The sequence below is a fragment of the Neomonachus schauinslandi genome, chromosome 5, assembly GCF_002201575.2.
Source record: "Neomonachus schauinslandi chromosome 5, ASM220157v2, whole genome shotgun sequence".
NCBI lineage: Eukaryota > Metazoa > Chordata > Mammalia > Carnivora > Phocidae > Neomonachus > Neomonachus schauinslandi.
Window position 1 is genome coordinate 174,390,906 of NC_058407.1, and position 27,682 is coordinate 174,418,587.

The 27,682-nt window shown below is 47.0% G+C and overlaps 1 protein-coding gene across 1 annotated transcript in view; it reads left to right on the plus strand.

Moving 5' to 3' along the window:
• Positions 1-27,682, plus strand: part of GNA12 (G protein subunit alpha 12) — a 135,969-nt gene that overhangs the window by 48,039 nt on the left and 60,248 nt on the right. Inside the window, exon 4 of the mRNA XM_021680134.2 lies at positions 24,851-25,066. Coding sequence (XP_021535809.2) covers positions 24,851-25,066 — 216 coding nt within the window. The remainder of the gene's footprint in view (positions 1-24,850; positions 25,067-27,682) is intronic.

The window sequence follows — 27,682 nt, forward strand, 5'->3', positions numbered from 1 at the left end:
CCAAAGAATCGGAAATAGGAAGAGACTTTAAAGAGTTTTTTTTAATTATTATTATTATTTTAAAGAGAATGTTGAGGACCTAAAATCGGGACAAAAATACTTCCGAGGCGTGTTCTTCTCCACTGTCTTGATTGCCTTGTGCCTGATTTCCCCCAACGGCCATTTTCAGTTCGTCTGCTTTGTATACCTGTTCTCTCATACCCCTCACATGACTGTCAGCGTGAGCCTTCTCAGCCGGTTTTCAGAAGGCTCTGTTTCTGCTTCAGAAATTATGGTAGTCCTTAATCTCCATTTAGACCCCGCAACTTCTAAGCCAGAACTGCTTGGCTTCTGTGTATTTCCCTATGAAAGGAGGACACGCTGATTCTGGGAAAAGGGAAAGGCTTCCTCCTGAGCTGCAGGTGGGAGTTCACATCTGGCAGCTTCTCTGGGCCCCTCCACCCTTTCGGCTCAGCTCTCTGCCCTGCGGAGCTGACCTGCACAGGTTTGGGGCTCCCTGGCTTCTGCTTGTCCAAGAGCCATTCTCCCACAGCCTTAGGTTTGTATTTCAGGTTCACATAGACCACCTGGTGGTGCATGACCTCTCAAGCCAAGATTTTGGTCTGTGGTGATCTGGCCGCAGATGAGGGGTGGGGAGGGAACAGCATGAGATCAGGGCACTTGCTCCCCCCACGTTTTTTTCCAGTGCCCCTCACACCTTTGTAATTAACCCCCAGTCTGAGCATGCTGTTTGTTTCCTGCTGGTAACCTGGATTGATTTAGGGCATACAGTAACCTCTCTTTGGAGGGCTGGCCCATGATTAAAGATGGTCACAGACTTGTGTACCACCCGAGGCCAGGGCGTCACTCTGTGTGACCTGAGACAGGAGCCTCCCTCTGGGGTGCACTCTGGGTGCCTGCTTACCTCCCCTTGTCTGGGCCCTTCCCTGTGCATGCAGCCACCAGCTGTCTTGTGAAAATGCAGAGTCCCATTCAGTAGGCCCGGGAGAGAGAGGGCCTGTGACGCGGCCTTTCTGGTAAGCTCCCAGGTGGGGTCCAGGCTGCTGCTGGTCCTCAGCACACTTTGAACAGTGAGGGTCTGCGCCGCAGTGGTGATTCATAACACTAACACCCCAGAACACCTACCTGCCAGCAGTAGGGGGTGCTTGGTTCAGTGGTAGCATGCACTGGGTACCACACGGCCATTGTGAAGTCATTTCACTCCTATTTATTGAATGTCCCTATGTGTTAGGTGCTCAGGATGCATCAGTGGAAAGAAAATCCCCGTCCTCTAGAGCTTCTACTCTAGTGTGGGAAATAGGCCTCCAACATAATCAGTGTTAACTTCTCTAGGACATTAGAAGGTGTGAGGTGCCATGGGGAGAGGAAGAAGAGCAGAGGGAGGGAGGAGGAGAGTGGCCTGGAGAGAGCCTGCTGTCAGAGGTGACATTTGGGCAGTGGGAGGAGGCCAGGAGCTAGCAGGGGGATGTGGGGAGAGCGCTTCCCACAGAGAATATGCCTAGAGGCTGGAGCCTGGAAACTGGGTGTCAGCTTGGAACCTGGGGGAACCCCCCACCCTGCCCCAGAAAGGGGAAGGGAGCTGAGAAGGGGCGCAGATCCAGTGGGGCCTTGCAGGCCCTCGGAGGGACCCTGGCTTTATGTCTGAGGGACACGAGCTCCATGTGACGGTTTTCCCCAGAGGAGTGACCCGATCGATCGGAGTTGGACATTCAGGGTCACTGTCACTCGGGAGAGGGAGGCCGGGATGTGACGGGTAGAAATGGTGAGAAATGACCAGGTTCTGGGAATGGTTTGAAGGTACTGATACTGAAAATAATATTTGAGACATGAAAACATGCTTGTGATATGTTTAACCGAAAAAGGAGTGAGCTATTATTCTTCAAGGTCCAAAGTTTTTTGTTTTTTGTTTTATTTAAAGATATTTATTTATTTAACAGAGACAGAGAGCACAAGCAGGCAGAGCGGCAGACAGAGGGAGAGGGAGAAGCAGGCCTCCCGCTGAGCAGGGAGCCCGATGCAGGGCTCGATCCCAGGACCCCGGGATCATGACCTGAGCCGAAGGCAGCCGCTTAACTGACTGAGCCACCCAGGCGCCCCCAAGGTCCCAAGTTTGAGTGTAAAAAATAAATAAATAAATAAATGCTGGGGGGAGGGGGCATGATTCACCAAAATGTAGTGAGTAGTTACCTCTCATTAAAGGGGATTTATTGGGGCGCCTGGTTGGCTCGGTCAGTTAAGCGTCTGCCTCTGTCTCATGTCATGATTGCAGGTCCTGGGATCAAGTCCCCCATCGGGCTCCCTGCTCGGCAGGAAGCCTGCTTCTCCCTCTCCACTCCCCCTGCTTGTGTTCTCGCTTTCACTGTCTCTCTTTCTCTCTGTCAAATAAATAAATAAAATCTTTTAAAAAATAATAAAAAAATAAAGGCGATTTATTCTTATTTTTGCTTGCTTATGTAAGCACATGTAGTAGTTTTACCAAAAACAAAAAACTTTAAACAACTTTTTCTATGCAGTTTTACTGCAATCCCTTTATTCCATCAAGATCCTGCATTTGCATTGCTCTTTATAGATATTAACCTATATTTTGTACTTCATTGTGTCTACAACAAGCTTTTTAAGTTTTTTATCTTTTTAGTTAATTTTGTGTGTCCAACTAGAATTCAAGATCCTTTGAGGTTCAGGATGTCCTTTTGATTTTCTCTCTAGTCCACCTTGTAGCAGATTCTTCATCCCTATTGGATGAGTTGTTCCAGTTCTTTTGAGGAAGGACTGGACCCCTTCCAAAATGGCTTTCTTTTTCTAAATCTGCAGAGGTTTGTTATCGGTGTGATTGAAAGACCAAGAATGTTTAAGTCTTTCCTGCTCTCCTCCCCTCCTCACATTCTCCATTCCTGTTACCCTCCCACGGTGCTCGTTCTGTCCCATCAGAAAGTTCTCCCTTTTGAGCTCACAGAAATTGTAGATCCGGGACACAGTTTGCCCTTCCTGCTATCGATACTTCAGTTAGATCAGTAGCCCGTTCTATAAATAGTCTTGTCCCTGCAGTTGCAGAAAAACAGGGCCCTTGGGTTTAATGGTGGGCGCGATCTGTGCTGGGGGCTGGCTCTGGACTGTTCAAACCAGCAAGTGTAGAAGAGCCCTTCCCGCAAAGCCTGCCACAGATGCCTCAGACCGGACTTTTTATCGTTACAAATATGTACGAAGAGTCACGGAGAATTAAAATTACTTGTTTCAAGGCATAGTGTAGTGGTGGTTGGTCACTGTAGTGTTCCTGAAAGGCTTATTGTTGCTAATCTCTTAAACCATATTGAATTCTGGTAAGCGTGAGGTCAGGGAACGGGCATGAGGAACTCTGATGATAAATCCAGTGCTTTTAGAAGTGGTTTTAGCAAACCATCTTGGGGGGTGGGGGGTCAAGGATGTTAATTTTGTCCAGCTCCTTTGCAAGTCACTGTCTTTATCTTTAGTAGGGCTTGAGAAAGGGACTCCCTTAAGATAGGTCTTAGGTTTGGGAGGTACGAGTGTGCAGATCTAAGGTCCCCATTATTCAGAATTACCACTCCTGGTTATGGGACACGTACAGATGCTGGCTCAGACGGGAGGGTTGTCTTTGAGTTCTGAGACACATGGGAGGTGATACAGACAAAAAGCATGCAGAATAGAACATCTCAAAGAAAAAGTAGTGTCCAGCAGCAGCTTCAGAATTTGCAAATTTAGCTAAAAAGTTATAAAAACAGAACATAGGAAAGCCGAGTAGGTAACATTCTAACATTTTTCAAGCTAGATTTATTAAGAAATGGTCATGTCAATCTGAATTTTTTCCGTTTGTGTGCCTGTATTATCTTTTTACCTGATTCTAGTGGGCGCATCCTGGAATGCCCGTCCTGGGGGATGTGCAGGGACCTGACCTCACGCACCACATATCCCCGAGGCCCAGCACGGTGCAGGCATATAGTAGGCATCATATATTTGTTGGACATACAAATAAGTGCTCCTAGAGGAAAGAAGTCTGAGAGAACACGAAAATCAAATTTTAATTTTGATAATCTCCTAAAATATTTTTCATGTTTTAGTAACACGAAGGTCAGGACTATCCGTGTATTTCCTGGAACTAGCCCTGTGCTGGCAGGGAAGGAAAGGGAAGAAGAACCACCTGCCTGGTCTTGCGTCGAGCTCTCTTGCTAAGGCATAGTGGAAGTGGGACAGGACGCACAGGGTAGGATGGCTGGAGGCGCCACCATTACCCACTGGGGAGTGTTCAGTGGTGAGTCGCCTTGCTTTGGGCCACCCAGTGAGTTCGCGGGGAGTTTCAGCCTTGTTTCCTTATATAGAGTCCTGCGCACAGATTGGGAGTTGCATGAGTAGCCGATAAAGGCGATTCTCTATTCATTATTCCATGTAACTGAAAACACGTGGGTCTAGTTTCTCTCTGCAGTCAGTTGGGGGCTGACATCCATTTTCTCACAGTTGTATTTACTACTGAAAGGAATGCTAGTGGATTAGTTCATTCACGTGATCTTTCTGCAGGGGGAGCGGGGGAAGGGGAAAGCCTTTGAGCACCTGAGCGCAGGAAGCAGCAGGTTTCCCACTGTTGAAAGAAGGAGTCTCCCGAAATAAAGCCAAAGTGATCCGGCTGCTTTGATTTCTCAGCCTGTCTTTGTAGAACGTCGATAATCTAAGAATCTTCACAAAAAATTTTAAGCCTACAATAAGCAGAACATTAATCAGAAAATCATTGGTTCGCATCTTTCACTTAAATAACATTTTGTAGAATGTGCGGGATTCCCATGGAGTTTTGTCTGTGTTAATTAGAATGTGGCCGCAGTGGCATCTTTGTAAGTTATAAGGTTGAAGCCACGGTGGTCAGTTAACCAGGCGAGCATACCTGATTTGTGGGCGCAGGTCTGGATGCCACACAGCTGACAAAGATAGAGGAAGCCAGCCCTCTTGACGTCTGTGGGGAGAGTGCTCCAGGCAGGGGGAACAGTGACTGCAGAAGCCCAGAGGCTGGGGTGTGCCCTGGGATTGGAGAGACAGGTCAGTGTGGGTGGAGTGGGGTCAGCAGTGGCAGGGATGGGGAACACCGTCTTGGAGGCCGCACTAAGGATTTCACACTTAAAACCAAGTGTGATGGGAAGCTCCTGGGAAGTTTTCAGTGGAGAACCGAAATGATCTGACTTCTCTTTGTAAAAGGATCACTCTGTGTACCAAACAGGAGTGTGATCCAGAGTACAGGCAGGGAGATCACTTGGAGGACCTCAGGAGTCCCTGCATATCCACACCGGTAGCTCAGTGAGGTTGGGAGCAGATGTGGGGTTTTGTCATCTTGCTTGCCTCAGTCTTTCCATCTGTGAAATGGGGATGATAATAGTAGCTCTCTCCTGGTTTCCCTAAGAATCAAGTGAGTTAATGCCTGCCAGACTGGCCCCTGGACCTAGTTGGGGTTCAGTGAGTGCCGGCTTCGTTCTGAGCATTACTACTGCCTGCTGCTCTCTTTCTCCCCAGACGCCGTCACTAGCACAAGTTTGGTTGTATTCAGGGTTTTGATACTTTTAGTACCTGTGTATATAGCCGTAATCAATATATATATTTCATGTGTTTTTAGGAATTTATAAAGGGCGGGGCGCCTGGGTGGCTCAGTCATTAAATGTCTGCCTTCGGCTCAGGTCACGGTCTCAGGGTCCTGGGATCGAGCCCCGCATCGGGCTCCCTGCTCAGCGGGAAGCCTGCTTCTCCCTCCCCCACTCCCCTGGCCTGTGTTCCCTCTCACGCTGTGTATCTCTCTGTCAAATAAATAAAATCTTTAAAAAAAAATGAATTTATAAAGGGGCACCTGGGCGGCTCAGTTGATTAAGCAATTCTTGATTTCGGCTCAGGTCACAATCTCAGGGTCGTGGGATCGAACCCCACATTGGGCTCCACACTCAGCTCAGAGTCTGCTTGGGATTCTCTCCCTTTGCCTCTGCCCCTCTCCCTCACGCGCATGTGCATATGTATGCGCACATGCATGTGCACGCACTTTAAAATCTTAAAGAATTTATATATATGGCGTCTTGAATATATTTTAAAAAGTGGTTTGCTCAGCAGTAGGTTTGCATTCCGTCCATGTTGGTACATACAGATCTAGTTTGTTACTTTAACCATCATGCCAAGTCCTGCATGTCCTCGTCCACGTCTGCCGTGCACTGTGGCCACAGTTTCTCCAGAGCATGTGCTTAGACGTGGATTTGACAGGTCAGTTTTGTGCACCGGCAGCTTTATGGAGTTGTCAAATGCCGCCTCTCATGGAAAGTCTTAGCGAAGCTATTAAATGAAGTGGAAAACTATGCCTTATTTCAGATAAGTGAAAAATTCCCTGTGTATGTGTTTGAGTGGACAAAGTATTAGGACTTGTCAAGTACATGAGCTGGAGGAGCCATAGAAAATCACCCAGATTTGTTTTAATCGGAAATGGTAAGACACGTGGACACGGAGGTAACAGTCGTGAAGGAAGAAGTTCGTACTGACAGATCTTCAGCAAAAGGGCACTGCCCACCACTCAGGGCCCCCGGGAAGGACCAGGGTCAGTCAGGAAGCAGAGGGAGAAGGAAAAGCATGGCCCGGAGCCTCAGTGGTGCTTTCATGGGAAAGAGTGAGCAGGGCAGGGTGAGCAGCTGATGGGGAGATGGTTGACAGGGATGGTCCCTGCTTGTCCAGGACCTGGCCCTGGGAGTTTGGGGCAGAGGGGTCTTGCCTCCTGGGCTCTGCACTGGTTGGTTTGCCTATGAAAGGGAGTTAGCCAGCCCTGGGAGGGGTCGTCCCTCCAGGATTACAAGCCCCAGAGATGTAAGGGCATCGTGAATACAGAAAATAGAGAACGCGATTAATACAAGAAGAATCTATTCAAAGATAGTCATGACCTAGATTAGGAATGCCAGAAACATGAAATCGCTCTTTTTCTTCCCCCTGCAAGCCTGTTTCCCCTCCTAGTTCAGGTCTGCAGAGGTCACAGTGGTAAGAGGCCCTTCCGGAAGTGCCCACCTCAGACTCCACTGCCAGACTCCGATTCCTTGGGTCTGGGGTTCAGCCTGGGCACCAGGATGTTTAAAACTCCCTAGGTGACTCTCCCAGCAGCCAGGCCTGCGAAGTACTGGTCTGTAGAGAGAGAACCCTGAAAATCCATTCATGGGGGTTTGTAACATCAGCTACACCCACCTTGCAGGCAAGAAGGAAAAGTCCTAGGAGTCAGCAAATGTTCTCTGTAAAGAGAGTAAATATTTTAGGCTTTGTGAGCCAGGAGTCCATATCAAGTCTATTATGAAGATATCCATGTAATAAGAAAGAAAATAAATTTCAGTAATTTTTTTGCTGATAAAATCCAATGTGTAATAATAAGAATTGTCATGTAGAGTCCAGTGTTATGTAATACATAATATATACAAATAGAATTCTTTTCGGGGGGAATAACATTGCATTTAATTGGGGTTCAAAGTTAGTGTTCCTACCATCGAATCAAATGCAGATACTCATGTCTAAGAACCATTCTTAGCTCAGAGGCCAGAAAAGTCAGAAGACAGGATGGATTTGGCCTGCAAGCCTCAGTCTGCAGACCTGCCCCACCCCACATGAGTGGGCTGAGAGCTTGTAGTTCTGAACTAGGACCAGGAGTCCCTGCCGCTCCCTGTTTCTGCTCGCAGGCGGGACAGCGTTCCCTTGGCTCTGGGTGGTGCTCAGACCAGGGTGGCCTAGGGAAGAACATTCTTTATGTTCTTTGGTATCATGATAGTGCAATATAGACCCATTTGTGGTGCCTCGAAGTTTGTGTTTTCCCCTGAGATTCAGACAACTACAGGCTGCTCACCAAAGCTCAGCTCCAGAGAATATGGAGCCTCAGATGCCACAGAATAAAGGTGGTGCTAGAGCTTTCAGTTTGCCAGCAAATACAAGAAAACAGTTCCCTAAAGTCTCTGTTCTGCCCCCATCCACTGCTATGTAATGAGGGTGTATAGAGAAGAACCCTCTGTTCTGTTGTCTTCTTGACCGATTGTGGGAAAATCTGAAAGTGCCTCTGTGCATGTGGATGGCTAAACTGATAGCCCGAAGAGCCAAGCTCCCAAATGGGCTATTTCTGAACCCATCTTGGCGTATTTTTAAGATTGTTTGGTGAAGTGACACTAGCGTTACATTTCTCCTCGTTCTAAGTTACAGTTTGTAGTATTTGCAAACCATAGTCCAGGAAAAGTGCCAGCACCCCGCGCCTTGGCTGCCTGCGGATTCCCGCACCTACCAGGCTCCACTGCGTTTTCCCACCCCCTCCTCGCCGGCCACGCTCCAGCCCCTTGGGTGTTTGGTTTCAGTTTTTCAAAACTGCTAAGCTCAGGGCCTTGCTTCCCTTCCACTAGGAAAGCTCGGCCTGCCACTTACTGCATGGCTGGCTCCTTCCTGTCCTCAGGGTCAGCTCGTCACCTCAGCGGCCTTCCCCGACAGCCCTCCTGACAGTGGCCTCCTTCCCCATTCTCTCTGCAGATCCATCCCTGCCTGGAGAGCGTGCATTCCCCCCCATCTGAAGGAGGGGCTGGGATGCAGGGATTGCTTCTGTCTCTGTTGCCTTGTGATTTGTCTCCCCTTGCCCTCAGCATGAGCTGCAGGAGGGCAGTGGCCCGTCTGTCTTGTCTCTGCTGTGTCCCGGGTACCTGCCACGGTGCTGGCACCTGGTGGCGTTGAAAATGACCAGCACTGGACGGAAGGGGCTGCCCGCCGCAGGATAGAAGTGAATTCCTCGTCATCCGCGTGTGGTGTCGCGTGCCTACTGTGTGCCCGGTGGTAGAAATCAAACGGCAGGTGCCTCACAGGCGCCGGCTGAGAATACGTGGCCTAGTGGGTGCGCACAGGTCGTTGCAGGGCACCGTGGTGAGGGCGCTGGTGGGGGGGGGGGGTGGATGCGCACAGCACAGGAAGGTGCTTACGGGGTTGTGGGGTAACTCAGGAACCCTTTTTCTCTCATAGGCTGATAGCCATTTATGGATAGAAAGCTGTATTTATAAGGAATTCCTAGCTGGAGGGTGACTTGTTGCAGCACCTTTTAGAGGTCCTTCTAACTTCGAAATGCTGTGAAATTCTGTGCCATGAAAAAAGCAGGAAAAGGAAATAAGGAATTTTGTGGTGGGGGTTGTGGTTTTAAATAGGAGAGTTGGGTAAGGCCTCACTGAGAAGGTGACTCTGGAATAAAGACTTTATGTTTGCAAAAGAACTCCCCTGAGAGTCTTGGTTTGTGACCCTGACTAGGTTTGTGAGCCAGCGTTGAGAGGGGCTTTATTCTAGTGTCTCGAGCTGTCCTTAGGTGAGGTTACAGGATTCGTAGAGACAGAAGTTGACTTGCGTGAAGCAGCACAGCGGACGCAAGCTGGACGTCCGCCGCTGGGCCGGGCACACACACGCCGAGTGCCACCACGGCCCGGGGCTGCGCCTGTCCCCGTGCGGCGCCCAGCCAGAGCCGGCTGGAGCCAGGCGCTGCTTCCGGAGCTGCTCCCAGCTTCTCCGCGAGTCTGCAGACGGGCAGACGCAGCCATGGCCTCAAATCCCAGTCTTGTGACTAATCCCAGCGTCTCCTGCTTTTCCAGTTCTGCGCTTACACCTCACAGTGCTCAGTTGCCTGCCTTTTCATCTTGTTTTTCCCTGGCGCCCTGCTCTGCCCCACCTTCCGGGCCTGGTCAGTTTTTCCCATCTCAGTGCTCTCCTGGAATGACTGTCCTCGCGTCCCCAGCGTCTTCCTCTCGAGGGGCCGCCGATACGGTCGGTCTCTTGGTGCGAGGGGTGCTTCTCTTGCAGGGACAGCGAGTGTCTGTCCTCAGTGGCTGTAACCCCTGTAGCAGGTGGCACCCGATGGGCACTCTGAGTCCTCTGCAGGGGAGAGGGGGCCGAGGCAGCAGGACGGGTGGGAGGGGCTAGCTGAAGGAGTTGGCACTGCGAGCGTCTGTCCTCATGTCAAAAACCTCATCCTGCTGAGAAAGAGCGTTCTGTTTCATCAAAGCTGATGTATATTTACAATTTTGAAACTGTAACCTCTTCTCATTGGACATGAAGTAATTATATTTTAAAAGTCACTCACTTCTTTTGATGTTAGGTATGTGCAGTTGACCCTTGAATAACACAGGTTTAGGCTACACGGGTCCACTTATACATGGTTTTGTGGAGGTTTCTTTAATAAATACAACACTGTACATGTATTTTTCCTTCTTTATGATTTTCTTAATATTTTCTACAGCTCACTGTATTGTAAGAATACAGCATGGAATACACAGAATATGAAAAATATGTGATAACTGTTCATGTTCTCCCTAAGGCTTCTGGTCAAACAGTAGGCTGTTAGTAGTCAAGTTTAGGGGGAGTCAAAGTTACACATGGGTTTTCAGCTGTGTAGGGGGACAGGGGTCGGCACCCCTAACCCAAACTTTGTGTAGGAGCCAACTGTATTTATCCTTGAATCCATCTACAGATGCTGAATAACTGTAATTGTTTACCAGCTTTATCCTTCGTGGAAGGTGCAGGTTTTGTGGTGGGTTGCCTTTCTTTTTCTGTGCTCCGCACCCCGCATGTTATCTAGATGGACTTGGAAGTTCACCATGAACATTTATGCGTTCATGTGGCTTCAGCAGTGCAGTCAGGGCAATCTGCTATGTCCAAAGGGGAGCGTGAAGTCACCCAGTTTTAGCAAATTACAGACGTCTAAAGCCTCTGTTGGTGTCTTAGCAGCTTTAAAAGAAAAAGAAAGCTAAGGAAAACACTGCCTGAATGATTGATCATGATTTTGAGGAAAAGCAGATGTGTGTCCTTAAGGAGATATTCTTACTTACTTGAAAACTAAAAATAGTTTTGTGTTTTTTTTTTTTTTTTCATGGAATTAGTAACACAAGGATTAACTTAGTCTGCAGGTTTCTGGTGAAGAACGGTCTGAAATGCTGGTTGTGTGTAACACTTGGAAACCTCTGGGACTACCTCTCCCATGGCTGTAGTGTGTGGCATTTCTAGGGAATCTTTCTGGGAGTTTCCCTCCAACCGCCGAATAACTAATGCTTTCTGTGCTAAATGTCTGATTTCCTTTGGTTTTATATGAAAGCAGTATGTGACTTTTTACCTGGTTCTTTATGGAGGGTGCTTTTTTTTTTTAAGATTTATTTATCTGAGAGAAAGAATGAGTGTGAGCGGGGGGTGGGGGGCAGAGGGAGAGGGGAAGCAGACCCGCGTCTGAGCACAGAACCTGACGTGGGGGGTGCGGGGGCTTGATCCCAGGACCCTGAGATCACAACCTGAGCCAAAACCAAGAGTCAGACGCTTAACCAGCTGAGCCACCCAGGCACCCTCTGGATGGTGCTTTTTAAGAACTGGACATGGGTGCTTGCTGTGGCCTGTGGGGCTGTGTTTAAATAGTCCACGGAACCTATTTGGGGGGAGCCCCTGCTTCCCACGTGTGCTGCAGGAACACTTGGCTGAGTGTCCGAAACCAGCACAACGCCCAGTGCTGGCCCAGCAGGCCCTCCCTTAGGGCTGCCCAATGGAAGGGGGTCAAGTGTTGCTCATGGGGAGCTCGCTGTTCGGTAGAAATAATCCTCATTTTACCGCCCTTCTTCACATCTCTCCATCCTGTGGGTTTGGGCAGTCTTCTTCCAGGTACACTAATTTTACTTTGTGGTTTCTTCTCTGAGTTACTTTACTGGTCATTAACAAAATCAGTCTGAGTAACAAGCAGCAAGCGTATTCTCCGATCCCTCTGAAACATGCTAATGATTTCGTCTGTCTTGGGGTTCCCTGTGCCGCCATGGGTTCACCAGAGTTCCGGTAGCTTTGTCGCTCGTTGTCTTCCAAGCAAACTGGCCTGACACCTGCAGCTGCACCTCCGGCCCAGTCGCCGTGCTCCGGGGCTGGTGTGACGGAGAGCGCTCCCTGCCAGCTGCAGAGCCAGGTCAGCAGCTGTAACCCCAAGTAGGAGCCGGGACTTCCTTTCTGGGTCTGACATCGCTGCCCGGCTCGGGCACCTCAGGCTGGGGCTTCCGCCAGCTCTTTGTTCCTGGCCACATTCTCAGCTCCTTTGCTGTTGGAAGAGGAAGTCTCCTCACCTGACTATGCGAACGTCTTCATTGCTTCTGGTCCTCTGTGCGTACTGTCTGAAAGGGCTGAGCTGCTGGCTTCAGTATCCCCTGTTGAAGGGCATCTTCCCTGGAGCCCTGCGTCCCTGTTTGTTCTTACCATCTTTCCAGGGACCGCTGGGCTGGGTCTGCTGGTCAGGAGTAGGTCTGACCCTGCAAGACTGCTCCAAGTGCATTATGCTTTTAAATAATTATTTGTATCTTATTAATCATAAAAGCATTTGCATATTTGGGAAAGAAGTGATACACAGATGTGGGGCATTTCTTCGATTTAAACTTTGTCATGCTGCAGTTTTAATTTACTTGCTACAGTAAATTAAGCTGTCTCTTTGGTTGAACTTTTCCTGTAAACTGGCTTTTTATCTTGGATGTGTAGAAAGGAGATAGTTTTTAAAGGAATTTCCAGACCCATTACACAACTAAATTACTCTCAGGTAATATATGAGCCAATATTAACTTATCAGTCTCAATAATGATTCCTCATGTGGGGTAAGTTTTCCAGTGAGAAGTAAATTGAAATGATTGATGACATTTGGTTTGTGCGCTATTTGATCCGTTTAGGTACAAGACAGATCTAGTTAGTATACAGATACATTACTTCAGGTATTCCTCGCTGTACCCTCAGAGTTATCCTTGTTTAGCAGATGAGGAACCTGAAATTCAGACATTTGTCCTCTCAACAAATAGACCACCTACTGTGCGCCGGGCCCGGGAATGGGAATATGGGAGTGAACAAAACAGACCAAGGATCCTGCCCTCAGGGGCATTCCGGTCCAGTGGGAGGAGAAAGATAATACACAAGATGAATGAGTAAACCATAGGGTCCATTAGCCAGCTACTGGTCAGTGCTAAAGAGAGCTTGAAAGTGGGGAAGGGGCAGGAGAGGTGGGCTTGGGGCGGCAGAAGGTCACAGTCATAGATAAGATGGCCAATGGAAGGCCTTGCTAAGAGGCTGATCTTTGAGTAAAGAATCAAAGGAGCTGAGGGAGTGCATTATCTAAGGCAGTCTAGGGATATCTGGGGCCAAAGGGTTTCAAGCATCAGGAACCGGAAGTGCAAAGGCCCTGAGGCAGAAGCAGAGAGGCCAAGTGATTGTAGTGGAGCCAAAAGGAGAGATGAGGAGGAAGTGAGGTTAGAGAAACAACAGGGTCAGGTCATGTGGGACCTTCTAGGCCTTTATAAGGACCTGGGCTCTTACTCTGATGAGACGGGTTCTTGTAGGGTTTGAACAAAGTGCCATGAACTAACTTATTTTGAAGATCGACTGGAAGGGACGCATGCAGATGTGACCTGCAGAGGGCCCTGAGGGAGCTTCCCCGTGGGCGGAAGGGTTGCCGAAAGCACGTGCTGCCAAACATGCAGCTGAGCTATGCTGCTCTGTGTGCGGTGCCAGACCCCACTGCACGTTAGCGCCGCTTCTGTATCTGAAGAAGGAAGTGGTGGGGTGTGAGTCAGTAGGAAACGCATGCACAGATGCATGAAATACATAGTGAAAATCGTGGAGGCCCCAAGAGCAGGGCCTCCGTGTAGCAGCTAGAGCACGGGACTGCAGGAAGGGGCCTGACTAATAATAGGGCTGGAAGGTGCTTTGACTTTGTTTAACCGCAGCTCCTCCGTGGGGCCAGGAAGCCGGGTCTGCGATGTTGCAGGAGCTCCTGATGCGCCAGGAGCTGCCTCCCCCTGTCGCTCCTCTGCCCAGGTGTGTGTACGCCTGAGACTTGACCTGAAAGGGTCTCAGCGGTTTAGCGGGAGTCTGCCTCATGCTGGTCTTGGATTTATTGACAAGCCCACATGCATTTTTGGTGCTGTTTATGTTCTGCAGTAGTAATTTTACCTTCTTTTCTCTTTTCTCCAGTTAGTCTTGTAACCAGCCTCAGACTTGCCATCGGATAGCTTTGGAGACAGGAATGAAAACCCTCAGCAGGCCGGTGTGCTGTCCAGGCGATTTTTCTGCCCTTTGCCCTTTATCTTAATGCCTTACTATTTCAAGGGATTTATGTCTGTACAGATAAGAATTGACCTTAACTCTCCCATCAAATTCAAGGCTCTCCTGATGGGGAAACTTCTAAGATCTCAGGCTAAAGGTTTACATCTTCTCTCTGCCTTCATGCAAGATGCTTTACTGGAAGTACTGGCTGATCTTCCTTCTCTGACTGGAAGCGAGAGATTTTAGAAATTCACGCATGTTTATTAACGGTTACTTCATGATTTTATCTCTTTTTAATTAACTCACTTTTACTCATCATTTATTTGGCTTATTACTCGTGTTTTATTATTAATAGGACTTAGAGGAAAAATGCTTCTGCAAAAGCTTATTTGAACTATAGAAGCCAAATACTTATTAATTTTCTATTTTTTCCTGGCTTTGGGTTGTCACTATGTGTGTGTGCGTGCACACACACACACACACACTAAATTTGCTTCATTTTTTTTTTTTAAGATTTATTTATTGTAGAGATCATGAGTGGGTGGAGGGGCACAGGGGGAGAGAGAATCTCAAGCAGACTGTGCTCAGCACACAGCCCAACGTGCGGCTTGGATCTCATGACCCTAAGATCATGTCCTGAGTTGAAATCAAGAGCCAGATGCTCAACCAACTGAGCCACTCAGGCACCCCATAAATTTGCTTCATCTTCAGTTGGTAATGTTTGGGATTTCCCTTGGAGCTATGGTTTGAGGATATGACTGGTTAAATATTATTGTGGGACAATTTTAGCAAAGCCAAACAGACCAATTAAAAAAAACAATTTTAGGAAAATGAAAAGTTAACCAGCTATAAATGTGTACCTTGGTACAGCCTTTCTGGAGAGCAGTTTAGTAATACTTATCAGAAGCCTCAAAAATGTGCGCATACTTTTTGACCCAGCAATTTCATCATGCAACTTTGAGGAATCTGTCACAAGACAGTAGTCAGATACGTGCAGATGTGCCCGTCCGGGGAACTTCCGGCCTTGTTGTTCATACTTTCCATGCTTTGGAAACAACTTAGATGTTCAGCAACAGAGGATCAGTTTAATTACAGCTCTCCCCATAGGTGGGATTACTACACAGCAGTTATAAGTCCTGAGGTTTTGAAATAGTTAATGACATGGGGAAATGTTTGTGATATATTGCTAGAAATGTTTTCGAAGATTTATAAGATGTTTATACATACATACACAAGGAGAATTCTATAAAGAACGAGACCGATAACATTCTGCATTAACAACAGTAATATTCTTGAGGACTTAATTTTCTTAGTGCATTTCTGTGTTTCCTCTGTTCTCTACGCTCAAAATATTTTTGTAATCAGAAAGAAAGAAATTCCATCTTAAGAAATGTTCCCATATAGTGATTCAGTCCAAGAGTGTACTTTAAATTAGCCACACTAAGAAAGGTAAAGCAAAATTAATATATTTTGATAACCCAAAATATCAAAACATTATCATTTCAACATGTGATCAATATTAAAAACTAAAAGATATTTACATTTATTTTTCATAAGTCTTTGAGAGCCAGTATGTGTTTAGAACACATCTCAATTCGGACTGGCCACTCGTCCACCGCTCAGTAGTCACTGGTGCTAAGGACCTCTGTGTTGGATGGAGCAGCTGTTGAATGTTCTAATTCTGTGCTGCTAAGGTCATTTACATGAGTGAAAGGTTTTTACTGTTCGGAGATTAAAGTATGATCTGAACTCACGAAATTTTCTCTAACTTAGCCAGGTGTAAGCATATCCCATGCTTCTAGATTTTAATAACTGTTTTTTAAAAAATCTTATAGGGAATACCAGAAATGTCGGGTCCTCAAAGGTCAGCTCAGATCTGGTTGTAGACTCGGGCCTGCTGTCAGCTGTGTGAAAGACAGGAAGCAGACAGACAGCTAGCTTCTGCCTCCTGCCTTTCTTTGTGCCTTCACTTCCCTGATAAACCCATAAAGGAATAGAATATAGATAAAAAACCCCACCAGCGGTAGGACCACAGAATCACATTTAACTGGCTGTGTGATTGAGCTTCAGTTTTTCTCATCTGTAAAATGGGCACAGTACTGCTCACCTTACAGTGTTACAAAGTGGAAATGAGCTAGTGGATGTTAAGCACTTGACACAGTATTGTTCACATGGCAAGTACTTTAGTATGAGCAATGGTAACATGTTACTGTAGTGTCCCTGAGACGACGTCTGGATTGCTGAGAGAGCATGACTTTTGTGCATGTCTGCATCTGCTCGTTGGACACCCTGATAAGAATGGAAAGGATTTGTGGAAAGGACAGCATTTTTGTGAGCTCTGTGCTGTTGTTTCCCACAATATGCAAGGCCCTGAGCTTGACCAGGCTGGACGCAGAGACTTATTCAAGGACTGGTTTCTGTGTGTGCATCACACACCCGACCTCAGGACAAGTCAAGAGGTGGTCTTTCTGCAGCCCATGTTAACTGCTTGTCCTGACCAATGTCTGCAGGGTCGAAAATACCATGAGATGTGTTCCTGGACCTCACCTTGCTGCTCAGGATGACCCTGAGAGATCGGCCAAGGTTGTGTTTCCTCAAATGCAATCTAGTGGCCTGATTTTTCTCACACCACTTTCCTCAACCTCTTTCCACTCTGTTATCCATTCTTCCCCAAGCCCAGCTCATTATTGTTTGGAGTTCTGAGCCTCAGCTCAGTCCTGTTAGCTCTGAAGTGGCAGAGGCACGAGAGAAGGCCCACCCTAGAGCAGACCCTGGAAGAATCTGGCCCGGTGGCTCTCTGAGCACGGTGCACGGTAGAAAATACATTTTACCCAGTGTAGCTGCATGTGTGGGCGCCTGGAAATACACAGACACATCCGTCTGTGTACTCAGATCTTGCTTGAAAGCAGAATTTTTTTTTTTTTAAGTAGGCTCCACACCCAGCATGGAGCCCCACGTGGGGCCTGAACGCTTAACCGACTGAGCCACCCAGGCGCCCCTAACACAGAATTTCTATAAATCACTTGCTGCTACTATTTACAGATTATTCCGATATTTACCATTATGTTCTATTTCATTTTTTAAAAGCTCACTACATGATTTCACTGTGTGGATCCTGACTTGAATTTTGAAAACACTGAATTAGCACATTGAGCTGTGTTACCTGTGTGTAGTGTTTATGGGATGTTTCCCCCCTTGGAATGATATTTAGTATTTATTCTCAAATGTCTTTATTATTTACTGTACTTCGACAGGAAGGCTTCATTCCCCCTTGCGCCAGTGTTTGTCTTTAGAACATTTAGTGGATGTTTAGTCCAAGCGGACTCCAGGGTTTAGAGCCTGCCACTTGAAAGAGAAGAGAAGAGAAGCTCCCTGCGTGGCTCCAGGAGGTGACTTCAGAAGTCTGCAGCCTGCCGGCTCTTGAGTTCTGACATTCAGCATGGATTTTCACATTACATTTGAGGAGATCTGAGGAATTCTGAACTGATGTTGAATTCCTTGTTTATTTATTTTTTTAGCTTTAAGGAGCACCAGCCTTTCCTGGGTACCCAGAAAAAGCTCAGGATTGACAGTTCACTTTTCCTGTACATTTCCTGAACCCAGAGTTTTTCTTACAGTTCTATTTCCTCGAAGTGTTGCCTTGGATTTCCTGCTGTCTGGTTAAATTTAATTTGTCTTAAACTTCCCCAGATCTCCCCCCTCCCAAGCCAAACAGTCCTCTGGACTCAGCTCTGGAGAGCTGGTTGGTGGTCTGGTTGTGCACTCTATCTGCTTGCCCCACTATCCACGTTTGGTGACTTCTTTCTCTTGCTATTACCTCTCATCTTCCTTGTGGGGGGGAGCTTCTGACTCCTCCCCCCACACCTGCACTGGTGCCCTCCCACCCCTGAGTCTGGAGGCAGCTGCTTCTTTCCAGACCCCCATCCTTTCCTGCTCCCTCGGAGTAAATCCCCCCTTCGCAGCTCTCCGCTTTGCCACCCCCTTGCCGCCCGCTGGCTTCCGCTGGCTCCTCTCCCGGCTAGTGGGTCGTGCCCACCACCCTCCCCTGCCTCTGATTATAGCCTGCGCACTCCGTGCTCTGCGCTGCTTCTGTGTCCTGAGAGCTCTTGGAGCAGGCGCCACGTTTACCACCTTTGTGGTCCCCCCCCCCCTCCGCCTCCCCTGGCACTGGTCTTTGCCTGAGGGGCTTCTCAGTGTAGAACTCCGGAGGTGGCTTTCCCAGAGCCTGTTCTGGTAGTGGGGAGGCGCGGTGGGGGAGGGGACTGGCCCAGGAGGCCGGCGATCCTGTCCTGAAAGTAGTGGTGCTCTGAGGACCAGGCTGTCTGCTTGCTGCTTCCCCTTCTCACTTGTCCTCTGACCTCTCAATTAGAAGCTCTCTTCCACTTCGGTTTCAGAGAAAAGCTAAGAGGAGCCATCTGCCTTTGCTTGCTGGACTCATTAACTTAAAGAAATGTATCCTGTTTACATTTCTGGCAGCATTTCTTTTATTTGGATGGTGGCCAAAGGCAAACAAGTCGGCCCTAGTGGGTTTAAAAAAATAGTAATATATAAAAAAAAAAAAAAAGAGCTTTCCAATAGATACGCTGTTATCTGATTGGGCGAACACTCTAAACTTTAACATTTTCTTAATGTCACTGTTTCATTCTATAGAAAAAGTTAATTTGATCTACTAGCATTTTAGATCTATCTCGGCTTTAGTATTTACTGTGGGAAGATTTTAGTAAGGAATGACTGAAAAGATTTGGTTTGATTAGGGGCTAAACTAACAACATTTATTTTGAAATGAGATAACAGGATTTGCAAGTTTTGGTCTCCATCCAGTAAAACTGAACCCCCCCCCCCCAAATCTACATCCCCAGCAGACAGGGAATCTCTTCTTTGACTAGAAATTTAAATTGCTGGATTTATAAATTGTCTTAAAAATGTGCTCTTTGAACAGTCTAAAGTGTTACATAGTATCGAGATGAAGTCACCAAACTGCATACGACTTAAACTGTTCATATTTGGGTAACTGAATAAGATGTATGGTTCTGAAAAAATTAATACTTCCGTAACATTGTTACTGAAAGAAGAGCTCTCCTTAAAGCCATTAGTGAGACAAGCAAATGGTCTTCTGCCCTAATTTTTTTTCTTTGTCTTCTGAGTGTATATGGATTTTAGGATTTTCTGGGCTTTGTGTTCCGGGAAATAGGTCTTTCATTACAAAAGAATGATGCAAGGTGTTTTGTAAAATGCCTGCTGTGTAGTACTATCTTTCCTCTAAGACAGCAGCAGCTCTGTATAACGGTGGTTCAGTGAACCCATGTAGTGTCAGTTCTGCCAAAGTATAGTAAATAGAACATTTCCAAAGACTTCATGCTCTCTCGAGAAAGCAAGAAAAAGAAGACTCCAATTTTAGGCAGAAACCTCTCCTTTATCTCGATTTTTTGGGTGTTCAGAACAAAGTTGGCAGAGAGTAGTTTTTCACTAGGATAAATTGTAAAAAGCAAGAGGGACCTCTTTTTTCTTGATGCTTTTTTTCTTCCAGATGAAGGGACTAGGGTACAGAAAACAGACCATAGCTAACTGGTATAATTCAAAGTTCATCGGCAGTTTTGTCAATTTCCCTGGATTTTTAAAAAGAGAAATAAGGAGCCTTTTCTTCGTGTTTGGGAGCAGTTAATTTGGGCCGGTTCCAAGCTTGCCTGGGTGGCAGCGTGTGCAGGGAACACAGGCTGCTTTTGGATAGACTAGGGTTTTTTAAGCCAAACCTGTGTTCACCCCAATAATTAGGGAAGGCCTGGTCTGTGCAGTGTTGAAAGCAGGCTTGGAAATGATCACTCAGTCTTCCAAGTCCGTTTTGATTCCCTGCCTTCATCTCCGACATATAAAAACGAAATTCCCCAGGGGGCAGAGGTTCAATTTCCCTTGTGAGGGAGGAGGTGCTCCTTGTGAGGCTGAACTTTCTTCATGCGTGAAAAGGGCACTGACGAGATACCTGGTGTGTCAGACCGAATTTGCTGAGTGTGACTTGTGCAGGCTGGGCCATCAGGAATGGTAGGTGGGTTGGTTACCTGACTTGGGTCTGGGGCTCGGGGTGGGCTGAGATCCTGACCCAGCTCTTTTGCCGGGCGAGGCACCTCATGTGCCAGGACGGCTTTGTCTGATTTGCACAAAGGTGCTGTGACCCTGTGCCAAGAATCTTACCGGAGAGATCTCTTCTACCTTCTCTGTATGCAGATATTTTTTTTTTGTTGTGCAGCATGTGGAGAATATGAAACATCTTTGTTTTCTTGGGTTCTTGTCCTTTTGGGCAGATGGGAATTTGGTGTGAAGTTGTCAGAGAAAGTAGGGAGATGTGAAGGACCCAGAGGCAGGAATGGGGTGCTTGGAGCCCAGAAGCAGGAGAGCTAAGGATTTATTCAAGTCCTGTTTCCCCGCTGGATGGGTTCTAACCCACTGTTGCCACTTGCTGACATTGACCTGCACTTCAAAAGCTCACTTGGAGACCCATCCATCTCGCTTTTCCTACTGGCCCCTCGTAAACCTTCCCTTTCCACGCCACGAAATTGGAGCATTTATTGTCTCGGCTGCTGGTTAACTTCTTCTTCTTCTTTTTTTTTTTTTTAAGATTTTATTTATTTATTTGAGAGAGAGAGAATGAGAGAGAGCACATGAGAGGGGGGAGGGGCAGAGGGAGAAGCAGACTCCCTGCCGAGCAGGGAGCCCGATGCGGGACTCGATCCCGGGACTCCAGGATCATGACCTGAGCCGAAGGCAGTCGCTTAACCAACTGAGCTACCCAGGCGCCCTGCTGGTTAACTTCTTAAAAAACTTTTTATTTTGAAATAATTACAGGTTCTCAGGAACTTGCAAAGATGATGGGGAGAGGTATCACACAGTTTCCCCTAGTGGTTACGTTTTCTAGAACTGCAGTGCGAGCTCACCACTAGGAAATTGATGCTGGTGCTGTGTGTGCGTGTGTGTGTGTGTGTGTGTGTATGTGGGGGCGGGGGAGGGAGGGAGAGATTCTATGACGAGCTCTCCCACGTGAGGGTCTGTAGCCAACACAGCTCAGCTCCATCACCTCCAAGACCCTATCACTGCCCTGGCACAGTCACCTGCCCCCCTGCTTCCCCTACCATCCCCAGTCCCTGACAGCGGCTAATTTGTATTCTATCTTTATAACTTTGCCACTTCAAGAATATTCTATAAATGGAACCACATAGTATGTGACCTTTTGAGATTGCCTTTTTTACTCTGCATAATTTTGAGATCCACCCGGGTTGTTGCATGAATCAAGTGTGTTCGTTCCCTTTTACTGCCGAGTCCTATTCCGTAGTACGGAGGCCCCCACAGAGTGTAACCATTTCTCTGTTGAGGGACTTTGGGGTTGTTGCGAATAAAGCTGCTCTGGGCATTCTTGCACAGGATTTTGTGAAGACATAAATTCCCATTCCTCTGGGTTCAACGCCCAGGAGTGAGATTTCTGGATTGTATGATAAGTATATGTTTAATTGTTTAAGAAACTAGAAAACCATTTTCCAGAGTGGCTGTGCCCTCTCGCAGCCCCATCAACGATGCATGAGACAGCAAATATCTTTGTGTCCTCACCCCCATTTGGTGTCCTCACTGGTTTTGTTTTAGCTGTTTTAATAGTGGGTAGTGATACCTTGCCGAAGTCTTAACCTGCTTCGCCCTCACCTGCTTACTTGCTGTCTGTGTGTGCTTTCTGGTGAAACATCTCTTCATACCTTCTGCCCATTTTCTAACTGGATTGTTTTTCCATCTGTTGAGTTTTGAGTGTTCTTTATATATTCTAGATAGAAGTCCTTTGTTAGAGATGTGGTGGGTTGTTGTTTTGTTTTTTTTTTTCCCAGCCTCTTAAGAGTCTTTTGCAGAACAGAGTTTTGAGTTTTATGAAATCCAGTTTATTGATATCTTTCTTTTATAAATCAGGCATTTCGTGTTCTAAAAACTGTTTACCAAGCTGTATATGCTGACCATTTTCTCCTATGCTGTAGTTTTATGTTTTTTGTTTTTTTTTTAAGATTCTATCTATTCATTTGACAGAGGGAGACACAGCGAGAGAGGGAACACAAGCGGGGGAGTGGGAGAGGGAGAAGCAGGCTTCCCGCCGAGCAGGGAGCCTGATGTGGGGCTCGATCCCAGGACCCTGAGATCATGACCTGAGCCGAAGGCAGATGCTTAACGACTGAGCCACCCAGGCGCCCCTATAGTTTTATGTTTTGAGTTAATTCTCCAGTGTCATTTGTTGAAAAGGGTATTCTTCGGGCACCTGGAGTCCCGGGATCGAGTCCCGCATGGGGCTCCCTGCTCGGCAGGGAGTCTGCTTCTCCCTCTGACCCTCCTCCCTCTCATGCTCTCTGTCTCTCATTCTCTGTCTCAAATAAATAAATAAAATCTTTAAAAATAAAAAAAGAAAAGGGTATTCTTCCTCTGTGTAATTGCTTTTGGATCTTTATAAAAATCAGCGGGCCATGCTGTGTGGGAGCATCGTTGGGTTCTTGCCTATGTTCAGTTGACCTAGGTGTCTGTTCCTTCACTAAATCCACACAGTCTTGATTATTATAGCTGTATAATAAGTGTTGAAATTGAGTGATTCCTTTCACTTAGTTTCTGTAAATTGTTTTAGCTAATCTAGCACCTTTCCATAAATTTTAGAATAACTGTAACTACACACACACACACACATACACACACACACACATACATAGAACACACACCATATCCATGCCCATAAAAGATCTTGCTGGGATTTTATAGAAATTGTGTTAAACTTGTATATCAATTTAGAGAGAATTGATGTCATTACTATTGTAAAGCTTCCAATCCATGAACATGGTATGTTCCTCCATTTAATAGGTTTACTTTGATTTCTTTCATCATTTTGTTTTCGCATACAAGTCCTGTACATGTTTTGTAAGATTTATACTCTTTTAGTGATTGCTAATAATATTGCATTTTAAATTTCAATTTCTACATGTTCATTGCTAGTAGACAGTTGACTTCTGTGGGTTGATTTTTATGTCCAGTGACCTTGCTGAATGAGTTCACTTGAATTCTAGGAGGCTTTTTTGGTAGGTTCCTTGGGATTTTCTACATAGATATCATTTCATTTCTTCTGAAAGTAGGCTTAGTTTTATTTTCTCTCTCTCTCTCTCTCTGATCTTTACACCTTATATTTCTATTCTTTATCTTACCGTACTGGCTAGAACTCCCAATACCATGTTGATTGGCACTGCTGAGAGTGGGCATCCTTGTCTTGTTCCCAGTTTTGGAGGAAAGGATTCAGCTGTAGGTTTTTGTCAGTGTTCGTTAAGTTAAGGAAGTTCTCCTCTATTCCTAGTTTTCTGGGTGTTTTTATCATGAATGGGTGTTAATTTTTTTTAATTCCTAGGTCTTTCTCTCTAGCTAGATTCTGAGTTTCTGGAGATCAGACTCTGCTTCATAAACATTTTGTTTACCTGCAGTGCCTAGCTTGTGCTTTTCCCGGAGTAAGCATTGAACTCATGTTTGTGGATCAGTACAAACGGGCCTGGTTACTGATGGCACATGCGTGTGGGTCCTAAGGAGGGAACTCACAGGAACACCTCTCACCAGCAGTCCCGATCTGCTAGGCCTAGAGGAGAGATCCTAGCTATTCTTTCTGGTCCCCGTTACCATTTGACTCGGTGGTTTCAGGCAGAAATGGAAGTTGTAGGCACCAAACTGATGCTGCAGCAGAGATACAAGGAAGGCAGAGACCTGAGGAGTCCTCTCTGACCCAAGTGTTGGAAGTGAAACTTTTTAGGGTAACTGCCAACTAAAAACCACTGAGTTGTACACTTTAAATGGGGGAATTGTATGTTATGTGACTTATATCCAATAAAGATGTTATTTTTTTTTTTAAAAGCAAGTGCCAAGTGGGCAGTGAGGTCTGGGATTTTCTGTGCCAGGGGGTGAGTTACTGCTCCCAGTCGTTTGGGGTCTGAGCCCGTGAAAGCTTTTCCAGACAGGCCCCCTGCTGCTCTTCGCCCACCGCAGTATTCACTGGGTCCCCTCAGAACTTAGAAACTGGCTTAGGTACAGTATTGCTAATTCAGAAGCACTAGCCTAAGAGCAATGAACTGGATCTACTTCCCGGTGGGACCACATCTCCCACAGTCTGGATGCTTCTGCTCCTGTACTTAAGGCGAGTCTGTGAGGTAAGAACGGGGCCGGAAGTACTTTAACAGTGAGGAACTAAGAAAAAATGAAAACAGGCGCCTGGGGGGCTCAGTTGGTGAAGTATCTGCCTTCAGCTCAGGTCGTGATCTCAGGGTCCTGGGATGGGGTCCCGCATTGGACTCCCTGCTCAGCGGGAAGCCTGCTTCTCCCTCTCCGTCTGCTGCTCCCACTGCTCCTGTTTTCTCTCTCTCACTCATGTTCTCTCTCTAAATAAATAAATAAAATCTTAAAAAAAATAAGTTTCTCATTATCACTAGCAGTGGTGGCATTAAATCGAGGATGTGCCCCCCTAGCTCCTGTTTTAGGGGGACGGGCAGGCCGCTCGGCTTGTGGTGCATTTCGGTTTTGTCCTGTTTCCCGACTGCTGGCCACTCTTTAAGCTGAAAGAGGCACTGTGTCCTCCTGGTGTGGAGGAGCTGCCAGGTTTCAGCGAGTTGAGACCTGGGTGCCTTGATGAAGCGAACCAAGAGACCGATCCTGGTGGATGGCCTGGTTTTCTGCTTGGTGACAGTCGATGCCTGTGCAGAGGCTCTCTGTTGTGATGTCGTCTTGGAAGCACAATTAAACCCTTTCTGTGTCTTTTATCTCGCAGGGCTCAAGGGTTCTTGTTGATGCACGAGACAAGCTTGGCATTCCGTGGCAGTATTCGGAAAATGAGAAGCACGGCATGTTCCTCCTGGCCTTTGAGAACAAGGCGGGGCTGCCTGTGGAGCCCGCCACCTTCCAGCTGTACGTCCCCGCACTGAGCGCTCTCTGGAGGGACTCTGGCATCAGGGAGGCTTTCAGCCGGAGGAGCGAGTTCCAGCTGGTGAGTGGTGCGCAGGCCCCAGGGCGGCACGGTTGTGTTTTACGTGGCTGATTGGACCTTCAGTAGAAGTTCCTTAAAAACTGTCAAAGTACCGGCCAGCTGCGCGTTGCTGTAAATCCTAACATTCAACAACAACAAAAACACATAACGGAAGCAAATCAAGCTATTAAATGGTTTAAGGGGGCAACGTGAATTCAGTCTGGCTGAGTCAATGTTTTGTTCAAAGAGTACAAAGGATTCTTAAAATACTAAAATTCATTGTAACTCATGGAACTCAAAGTGTTTAGGCCTTATTCATAGTAGGAAACTACTGTCTCCTGAGAGCCGCTTTCCAGGTTGTATCATGTGGGTCCTGGCCAGTCGTGACTGTGTCCAGATCAGCACCTTGGGAGTGAATCTGAACCTTCCCAGTTGCTCTTCTTGGATTCTTTCCTTTGATTTTAAAGTCTGAAAGTTTCGAAATGCCTGGTCGTCTCTGTCATTTAGATTCATCTAAAATATGCCTGTTGGCATTTTGGCTTTTTCCTCAATGTCCTTCATTCGCCATAGACGGAGTATCTGGTTTCTGCTGTCACTGGCACAGTGGTTCCCGCCCGCGCCATCCACACCCGTCCACGCCCAGGGGCTCCGAGCACCTGGGACTCCCATGCTGTCTGCCCCTGGGAGCTGGGACCCCAAGTTTGGAGCCATCAGTCCCCTCCTTTCTTAGAGTTTTGCCATAATATGTACTTTTCAAGTTTTCTCTATTTTCAAACTTGATATAAACCGTATATATTCTCCTGTGACCTGCAGGTTTGAGATTGATTCATGTTGCTGGAGTGGCTGGGGTTCCTTCATTTTCACTGCAGGAATAAATCAGGGGGGTCCGTTCTCTCTGTGCTGTGGCCTTTCTTGTGTGTCTCCCGACATACGTGTGCAGGGGTTTCTTCGGGACATGTCCGTGTGAGCAAGACTGCCTGGTCATTGGGCACATAGACCTCCGAATAGACAAGATCTGTCCGATCATTTTCCAGAGTGGTTGTAGAGTCCCTGTTGCTCTCATCCTTGCTGATACTGAGGGTTACCCAACTTTAAAAATTGTATTAGTATCTCCTTATGGTTTCATTGAAATCTCCCTGATGATATTCATCGGCTACATGTGTTTTCTGGGCTGTGCCTATTCATGATTTTCCCAGTTTTTTTTAATGAGTGATTTGTATTGGAGGGTCCTGCGGATGGTCTGCCTGGTCATTTTTTCCGTCCAGTTTCCATATGCTCTTCACCCTGTCTCTGCTGAGGCTGACCTCTTAAAGAGACGGAGTAGGGCTGTCAGTGCCAGGAGATGGGTGTGGAGCCGCACGGTGAATGCAGCTACAGACCCCAATCTGGTTCCACCGTTTTCCCTCGAGGAGCTTTCCCAAGTCCCCAGATCCGGCTCGGGACCCCACACAGCCTCAGTCGTCACTCTCCTTAGTCTCCAGTCTGTGACCGACCTCCGTCTTGTCTTGGTTTCCATGACCTCGACACTTCGGGAGCACTGGCCAGTTATTTTGTGGTGTCTCTATTTGGGTTTCTCTGGTATTTCCTCATTGTTAGAATGAGGTGATGCGTTTTTTGGCAGGAAAATCACAGAAGGGATGATGTACCCACTCAGAGCATCCTTTCAGGGGTTCAGCTCCTGGTGACGTGAGGCCGGGCTTGCAGGGTCTCTGCTGTAGAGTTACTCTCATTCTCGTTACTGTTAAGTATTTGGAGACAATGCAGATATCCTGTTTCTCCTCAAGCTTTGGCCCACTCGTTTTAATATCCACTGGCGGATCTTACAGGTGACATTTTTATAACCCTTTCTCATCTTTGCAGTCTTTTTCAAGTTAACTTTAAAAATTAAGGTGGGAGAGTCAAAAGAATGAGAGGGTGTGGCTGTCCTGGAAAAAAAATCTTAACCTTCTAAAGGGGGCAATGTCAGAAACAACCAGGGAATACAACATCTAAGTGTGAATTTGGGGTTTAAGTCTTTCTCCCTGTAAACGGATATGTTCTAGGAGAGAAGGCGGAAATCGCTACCACCGATTGAGAATTTACTGAAGAAGCCAGTGTAAACCTCCAGAGCCGATTATTTACAACTCGTGTTGAATAAGCATTCGGCCTGGGAGGGTGGTGTGCTGGGGCAGTTTTGCCAGACTTTTGTGTGCTGGTTCCGTTGCATGCTGTGTCCTCAAGCTGGAAGGGACCTCCCAGCTGAGTACCAAAGCCTCGTGTTGGTACAGACCGGGAAATAAGCTGGAGAGGTTATGGTTTGCTCAAGGCCGTGTCCTCTTAATTATCACCATGATGAACTCGAGCCTCAGAAGCCAGTCTGCTTGTTTCTCCATTCATTTATTCATCCAGCGTTTATGGAGCACCTTCTGTGTGCTGGACACTGTGTAGTATGCTGGGGATACAGCAGCGATGAGACCAACCATGAGTCTGTCCCCTAGAGCCTTTAATCTAGACCTAACCTTGGTGTGGGGTTCAGGTAAGGCTGCCAGAAGGTGGATATCGGTGTCTCTGTTTCTGTCTTGTGCCCCCACAGCCGGGCTCTCTGAAGACCCGGTGCCTGGGAGGTGTACGTTCCAGGGAGCTGGCTACCCTTCAGGA